Here is an 8,569-nt window from a genome sequence, read left to right as displayed (position 1 = left end):
ATGGATCCATGAAAAATGGTGTCAAAGGAAAATCAATCTTGGAATCTTATATTCCCATTGACTTAAATTTTAAAATATATAAAAACAGGGTTTAGAGTTTTAAAATGTGGAAATTGAATAGTATTACAATGAACAAAGATCGAACCATCATGTCTTGAATGGGAAAAAGTGTTCTTACCATAAGTATAATGCATAAGAAAATATGTTTTGTTCTAAATGGGAAAACATGAAATTATTTTTTAAACATTTTAAGGATGATGATTATGAAACTGGTTTCAGTACTCCACCGACCTACTCCCAGGGCAGACTGATCCCTAGGTGGGTGGGCTGGAATTGGTGCCCTGAGCCCTGGAAGTATTTACAAAGGATTCAGAAATAACCATGGTGTTTGGTGATCTGCTAAACTTTCCAGGAGTTCCCTTTACACAAATGGCAGTGAATGTGGGAATGTGCCATCAGCCACTCCCAAGGAGAAACTGTTTCTTTCACACAAAAAGTCCTACTCTACTTTAAAAGTAATGAAATATTTCCTCAGGAAGCCTTTCTCTGAACTCTTTTTTTGGTGGGGGAAGCGTACCACGAGGCATGCAGAACTTTCCCTGTCCAGGGATCGAACTCATCCTCTGAAGTGGAAGCTTGGAGTCTTAACCACTGGACTACCAGGGAAGTCCTGAACCCTCTTTTGAATCCCCATTTTTGTGACGATCCCAGTGATTCTTTGTCCTTCCCAGCACATACCATAAATAACTGTCTCTGACTCCTTTGCAGTTGCTCTGCAGTATGAGTCCTGCTCTGTTTTATTGCTCACTATTTCCCAGTGACAAGCACAGTTCTTGCCCCCAAAATATTTGCTGAATCAATAAGTGAATGAAATTGACCCAAAATTTCAAGAGTGAGAACTACAGCTGCCTGTGTTATTATTACTGAATTGTAATAGTTACTATTTGCTATCTTCTGTGTGGCTTATATCACTTGTCTCTAGTTATTACTATAACTAGTAACCCCTGCCAAAAAGAATTGTATCTGTTTTCAGAGGGTAAAATTGGGGCTTAAGACAGTGAAGTGATTTGCCCAAGAGCAAAACAGGTAATAAGTGATAGAGGCGAGGGTCAAACCCAGGGATATTGGCCTGTATCACCAGTCACATTTCTGCTTTTTCTTGGTTCTTCTGCATCTGCCTGAGCCCAAGCAGCTCTGCTCTTTGCCTCCTGTCTATGGGCATTTTCACTGAAAAAGGCTTACCGCATTGGCAGAACAAGCCCAGCTGGCATGACCCTCACCTGGCTCCATCACCCAGCCGCCCTCAGGCTTTCTTCTCCAGACCAACCCAAACATGGTTGGGGAGCTCAGAGGGGAGGACCCAGCATTCCCCAGTCTGGACAAGTATCTAATCAGCAGGCCTCCTTAGCATATCAATCCAAGACCACTCCAGAGATGGATGCCTGTGCCCAGTTTTCTATTTTTAACTGGTGTGAACGGGAGGAAAAACACAAGCATTAAAAATCAAAGTGCCGGTCAAGAACTGAGAATACAGGGCACCCCAGGGCAAACCAGGGATCTGTGTCCTTCTATCTCTCTGTTCCTTTCTCGCCTCCTTCATTCATGTCATCCCTTTCTCCAAAATCCCCAGATCCTCCACAAAGGAGCTGATATCGTTTATACCTGGGCTTTTTACACATCGACATACATATGAATCAACCAAGCATCTTGCTAGAAAGCAGCTTCTGCTTCAGTAGTTCTGGGGTGGGGCCTGAGACTCTGCTTTTCTAATTCATGCCTGGTTATGATGGTATCTCTTTGGTATGTTCATAGGTTGAAGTTGCTGCTATCTTCTTGACAAGAATAGTTCTCTTTCAGTCTTATCTTCACCTGGAGTAAAGGCCTTGGCCCTCAGTTTATGGATGTTCCCCTGTGTGCATGTGTTAGTCACTTAGTGGTGTTCGACTCTTTGTGACCCCATGGACTGTAGCCCGCTAGGCTCCTCTGTCCATGGAATTCTCCCAGCAAGAATACTGGAGTGGGTTGCCATTCCCTTCTCCAGGGCATCTTCCCAACCCAGGGATTGAACCCAGGTCTCCTGTATTGCAGGCCAACTCTTTACCATCTGAGCCACCAGGGAAACCTTCATCCACCAGCTAATGGACAAGTCACCTTTGGCATTTGTTCCTTCATTTACTTTTACAGCAAGGAGTCCTTTTCTGGCCTAAAGACTGGAGTCTGAGTTTGAGCAAAACCCTGGAGACATGGAGGAAAGCCACCTGATGTCTGGGCCGGGGTACACCTGCTCTGTCCCCCAGCAAGACTAAGCAAGCTCTCAGAGCAGCTCTGTCTGGCCTCTTCCCTAACCAGCCCCTGGAACCAAGCATAAATCGGGGACCAAGGTGGCCTTGGTTAATCTCGGCTTTCTGCCACAAAAGAGTACAGATCTCTGAGCTGTCATGCAGGTTGGTGGGGACCAGCCCAGGAGGGTGTCCTGTGCCATGCGCCCCTTTTCTGGCCCCCAATTGTGCTGCTGGGGTGCCGTTAGGGCCCATGAGGATTCCCAGGGCTCTGCTCCTCCAGCTCCCAGAGCAGGAGGATGACAAGCTGCCGTCACTCCCCGGCTGCCTTGGCCCAGCTGTCAGGACCCCTCAGCAGAGGGCAGGGCGCCAAGCCTTCCCACTTGTATGTGGCTTATTGTCTCTTAGGCTGGCGGGGCTGCGGAGGAACCAGTCCGACGCACACCCAGGGAGCACCCCCACCCAGGAAGGGGGTGGGGGTGGGTTGGCGTCACTCAGTCTTCCCCTGCCCCCTACCCTTCACGGTCTGCCCCTCCCTAGCTCCCTATTTGGCCATCCCCCTGGTTGCCCCCTCCCCTTCCTTACATGGTCTGGGGGCCCCCTGGCTGATACTCTCCCCTGCCCTTGGCTCCATGAATGGCCTCGGCGCTCCTCAGTGGTGCGAAGGCGACCAAATAAGGCAAGGTGGCCGACCGGGCCCCCCACCCCTGCCCCCGATCTCTCCAACTGACCCCGTCCATCAGCGCGCTATAAAGCCGCGCGCCGCGCGCGGGGCACCAGCGCCTGCAGCCGTCTGAGCAACCGAGCAGATCCCGCCCCGCGGACCGTGAGTCAGCGCCGCCCTCTTCCGCGCCTGCCTCCGCCCCGCGCCCTGAGCCAGTGCCCCGCGCTCCCGCCGCTCCATCACTTTTCTTCTTTTAAGACCAAACTTTCCATTTGGTTCTAACTTCTTTTGTCCTGGGTCTCGATCTTCACAGGAGAGGGGCTCACAGGAGAGGGGCTCGCAGAGGGGGAGCCTTGCGCCCCACTGGGGGTCCCTGTTGTCTTGTGCTTTTCTCTCCCCCTGGGGCTGGAGCATGGATGGGAGTGTGGATGGAGCCGTAGTGGGTTCCCAGTTTGTGAAAAGGCGAAAGTGTGAAGGGCTGGGGAGGACCTTCTAAGGGATGGCTGTCCCTCTTGCCCTGGGGCAGAGGGTGAGCCTGCTGGCCGGGGAGCCTGTCCGGGTCCTCACCCCCTGCTCCGCAGCTTCTTCTCACTCTTTTTCTGCCCCAGGGGAAGGGAGATGGCAGGCGTCCCCCGCCCCCGACTCCCGCCCGCGGAACCCCCTCTGCTCTGTCCCCTCCTCCGGGGGAGAGGACCAGGCCAGCTCCGCAGGCACTGAACTTGGGCCGCCTTGCTCTGCTCCACCTGCAGACCCCGCTGAAGCTGTGCCAAGATGTGCGACGATGAGGAGACCACCGCCCTGGTGTGCGACAACGGTTCCGGGCTGGTGAAGGCCGGCTTCGCGGGCGACGACGCGCCCCGCGCCGTCTTCCCTTCCATCGTGGGCCGCCCGCGCCACCAGGTAAACCTCACCCCGCTTCGTAGTCCCCAGCCCCATTGCACACCCCTCTCCTGCCACCTCTTCAGCCCAGCAACCGAGGAAATGACTCACTTGACCCTCCTGTTTCATGAACTTTTTAGGTCAGATAGAAAAAGATGAATTAGCTTCAAATCCGAGCTGACAAGTAACAACTTACAGCCGCCAACATACCAGGAAATGTGCATTCCACACCCCACCCCAGTCCACTTCAGGGACACAGCTCGCCAAGGGTCCAACTCCCTGGTGTGAAAAGGCAGCAGCTTCTCTCAGTCCTCTCTTCCTCTTATACATTTCACCTTACTCCTTGGCCTTTTTTTTTCAGTCCTGTTCAAAACTCATAATAATACAACTTCTCCCAGCCAACCAGGGGCCAAGCCACATTGCTCCCTCTTGTTCACAGCCAGTTTTTAGGGCTCCCAAAAGATGCAATCTATCTGCTTCCTGGCCATTGCATTTTTAGAAGCCAGGCGTGACAGAGGCAGTAAGTGCGTAGTGATAGTGACATACCACCTTGTTTATTAAAAGAGACACGATGCTCTCTGGCTGTGCCATAATGCCTGGCCAGACAGACTGCCAGGGAGGAGAGGGTATTCCTCAGTGTGGGTGACCATGGGTACTCCAGGACACTCTAGATTTCACTCAGGCTGGATTTCACAGACACAACGATAATGGCATATCTGTCCTTCTTTTTAGGTTCACTTGATGAATGTCAAAATCTTTTCTGAGGAGACATACAATGTGTCATTAATACAGTCATTCCACAATGTAGTCATTTATATTCCAGTTGACATAGGTGATAAGCTTAATAATTTAATGAAGACATTATGGCAATTTAAAAATGAGATGAAGCTCAGCTTCTTCAGTGAAATAGCTTCATTCCTCCTCACCCCCAGTTATATTCTAAACAATAGAATTATGCCTCCTGAGAGTGGGGTGGAGAAAGGTGCAGGACTGATTTTAAATGATATTTCTGAATTGGGGTAAACTATTGTTTATTATTTCTGGTATTCATAAGATGCCCCTTGATTTGGGCAGTTAGACAAATTAATTAGGCATTGAATACATTCCTGACATGGAGGAAGCTTGATTTTCTAATCTCTTTCTTCTTGTAGGGAGTCATGGTGGGTATGGGTCAGAAGGATTCCTATGTAGGTGATGAAGCCCAGAGCAAGCGAGGTATCCTGACTCTCAAGTACCCCATTGAACATGGCATCATCACCAACTGGGATGACATGGAGAAGATCTGGCACCATACCTTCTACAATGAGCTCCGTGTAGCCCCAGAGGAGCACCCCACTCTGCTCACCGAGGCTCCACTGAACCCCAAGGCCAACCGTGAGAAGATGACTCAGATCATGTTTGAGACCTTCAATGTCCCCGCCATGTATGTGGCCATCCAGGCAGTGCTGTCCCTGTATGCTTCTGGCCGTACCACAGGTGTGTTTGGATTGTAAGGTGTGCGATCATGAGATAGTCTTAATTACACTCCCAAGTCACTGACCGTGCTGTGAATCAGTTTCCCCAATGAAAAAAGAATGATCTCTTTCCTCACACTCTCTGGGAAGGTGTCTGTGCCAAGAGAGAGAGGTAGCAATAGTACCCTGAGCACGCTTATTTCTAAGAGCGGAAAGAATATGGAGTTAGAGCCTTGCCTTGCCTAAAATATGTGATGTCAGATACTGAGGCTCTGCACAAACTAGTAGCCTGGAATGTAGCAATTGGTGTGTGTTCACATTATCGCAGCCCCTGGGCAAACATCTCCAGTAGAGACGAACCCAGAGAGAACCTACATTCCCTACAAGGTCTGAGTCAAAAAAGAGAAATGTGTAAATTAGATGTGAGGAAAAACAAAAAAACATACCTGGAGGCTTGCATAATATGCTAATGACTGGTAAGAGGGATGGTCATTTGAAAGTCTCCTGGGGAAATTCTTCTACCACAATATTTAAAAGGATGAGCTGTCGCTGGCTTTAGGCTTAGCATTCATTATGCTCATTTTTATTCTTCACGTCTAAGGGATCTAATTTTATCTGGATCTTTGCCCAGTGCTAGTATCTCTTAGCCAAGAGTGAAAGTAGGCTTTGACATGGCGAAAGCAGTGGTGTCCTCAGAGATTTACCTTGTTTTTGCCTACTTCCTCTGACAGGCATTGTTCTGGACTCTGGGGATGGTGTGACCCACAATGTCCCCATTTATGAGGGCTATGCCTTGCCCCACGCCATCATGCGTCTGGATCTAGCTGGTCGGGATCTCACAGATTACCTCATGAAGATCCTCACTGAGCGTGGCTACTCCTTTGTCACCACCGGTGAGTCTGTGTGTGTTTCATCTGCCACAGTAAGTGTCTGGTTTTCTCCTCCACCAGTGACCCCACCTACCTCTCCAAAGCTGATGTCATTCTTCAGAGCTTACCTGTGACCCCCTTTATTTCTGCAGCTGAACGTGAGATTGTTCGTGACATTAAAGAGAAGCTGTGCTATGTTGCTCTGGATTTTGAGAATGAAATGGCTACAGCTGCTTCTTCCTCCTCCCTGGAGAAGAGCTATGAACTGCCTGATGGCCAAGTCATCACTATTGGCAACGAGCGCTTCCGCTGCCCTGAGACGCTCTTCCAGCCCTCCTTCATTGGTGAGTTGGATGGTCTGGTGCAGAAACACAGCTTGGGGTTTCCAGAGAAAAATCTATTATAATCAACAATGATTAAGGGGCCCTTGTGTTGAAAGTAGTCATAGCTTGGAGACCCACACAGTTCAGCCTCAGGTCCTGATGGCTTTTGCAGGGATGGCCATTCCTCCTCTGCAGCAATGATGTGATAAAGGATGACACACCGGCTTCATCTTGAAACAAGGAATGAGATAGAGTAGTAACGGAATAATCCATATCTGCAAGGAAGAGATGATGACTCAAGAGTGCTGACTTATTCTGGTAGATTCCATCACCAAGTAGTTAGACCTTACTTCTGAGTCACTCATTATTAAGTGTGATAACAATCCTACTTATAGTAATAACTGGACACTCACGTGTCACTGAACATCTTTCCTAAGCAGGGATTTCCAAGAGGAAGCTTGCCAGTATCTTATTTTAGTCCATAAATAAGAATGGCATTCATTTCACATGAATGTGTGTCTCATGCTTTTCTATTACATCTCCATAGGTCTGATGGGTACAGCGCGTGTTCCCTCCAAACAGGTGCTAAAAGCAGTTGTTTGTGTCTTGGCAGTCTGTTGTAGATTACTCTCAGCACTTTTAAGACATCTGTTCCACAAAACTCTGCAGTGTATCTTATAGAGGAACATATCTTTCAGAGACAAATGGTGACAGTTTACCAACACAGAGGAGTCTTGTTCTCTTCCCTCCACCCTGGCCCCATGGTCTGAATGCACTGTGACTTTTTTAAACTTGCTCATAGGTATGGAATCTGCCGGCATCCATGAAACGACTTACAACAGCATCATGAAATGTGACATTGATATTCGCAAGGACCTGTATGCCAACAATGTCTTATCCGGAGGTACCACCATGTACCCTGGTATTGCTGATCGCATGCAAAAGGAAATCACTGCCCTGGCTCCCAGCACCATGAAAATTAAGGTAAAGAACTTCTGTGGTGGAGTAGGGGGAACCAAGGCAGGTCTCCATATACCAAGCAGAATTCCTAACTCCTTTCCCTTCACACAAATAGCTTCCTGTTCTCACAGAAACCTTTTGCTTTTATAGCACCTTTTCTGACTTTTCTGGCACTTTTCCCAAGATAGGAGATTTTAAAACACTTTGAAGCAGTGGATAAAAATAAATCTTTGAGGAAAAAAAAATCTAAATCTTTGAACACATTTTAAAAGACCCCAACTTTCAAACTAGGCTTCACCATGCCTATAGCTTATTGCCACATATTCTCTGGTTCAGAGAAGTGGGGAACTTCTATTTTACAGAGTCTTTGATCATGGAATTGATGAAATAGAGAAAAATGCATTCATCGTGAGTCAACCATATTCATTTGTAGGATTACTGAGCTTATTCATTTGTATCACATTACAGCAACTTGATCACCAGTGTATTTTCCGTGAATCTCCCCACCATGTTGCTTTCTCTGTTGCTTGGAACCTCAGAGTTCACTGGCAGTTTTCGCTTTCCTTCTGCAGATTATTGCTCCCCCTGAGCGTAAGTACTCTGTCTGGATTGGGGGCTCCATCCTGGCCTCCCTGTCCACCTTCCAGCAGATGTGGATCAGCAAGCAAGAGTATGATGAGGCAGGCCCCTCCATCGTCCACCGCAAGTGCTTCTAAGGTGCCTTCTCTCTTAGTCTACATTACATTCAGGATGATGGTATGATGCTTTTTGGAGTCTTCTGAACCACCCTCCCTCATCTCTCATCAATCATTGTACAGTTTGTTTACACACGTGCAATTTATTTGTGCTTCTAATATTTATTGCTTTATAAATAAACCAGATCAGGACTTGCAACCTACAAAAGCAAGCATTTCTTATTTCTGTTTGGGGTTTGGGGAAGGGGTGGGATGGGGCCAATGTTTGTTTGCTCAGTCTGTGAGCTTGTATACTGATGGCCTTGATACCATGAGCTTTGTAATATCACAGCACCACATAAGTTCATCAGTGTGACTTTTAGCTGGGAGCTACAATATTAAATTTTGATTTTACCCTTTGGGAAATGAGAAAGTCAAAGGTTATTTTAAATAGATTAGTATAAATT

The 8,569-nt window shown here is 47.9% G+C and overlaps 1 protein-coding gene across 1 annotated transcript; it reads left to right on the top strand.

The window, feature by feature from the left end:
* The first annotated feature begins 3,000 nt into the window (after window positions 1-3,000).
* ACTC1 (actin alpha cardiac muscle 1) lies at window positions 3,001-8,331 on the top strand. The gene is made up of 7 exons (XM_061430690.1): window positions 3,001-3,105; window positions 3,693-3,843; window positions 4,974-5,298; window positions 6,008-6,169; window positions 6,298-6,489; window positions 7,271-7,452; window positions 8,001-8,331. The coding sequence occupies exons 2-7, from the start codon at window positions 3,715-3,717 to the stop codon at window positions 8,142-8,144; spliced, it is 1,134 nt and encodes a 377-aa protein (XP_061286674.1). The 5' UTR covers window positions 3,001-3,105; window positions 3,693-3,714; the 3' UTR covers window positions 8,145-8,331.
* The last annotated feature ends 238 nt before the right edge of the window (window positions 8,332-8,569 follow it).

Source organism: Bos javanicus, chromosome 10 (assembly GCF_032452875.1).
Source record: "Bos javanicus breed banteng chromosome 10, ARS-OSU_banteng_1.0, whole genome shotgun sequence".
In the NCBI taxonomy this organism is placed as follows: Eukaryota; Metazoa; Chordata; class Mammalia; order Artiodactyla; family Bovidae; genus Bos; species Bos javanicus.
The sequence above is the reverse complement of the archived record's forward strand: the minus strand, read 5'-3'. Positions and strand labels throughout refer to the sequence as shown.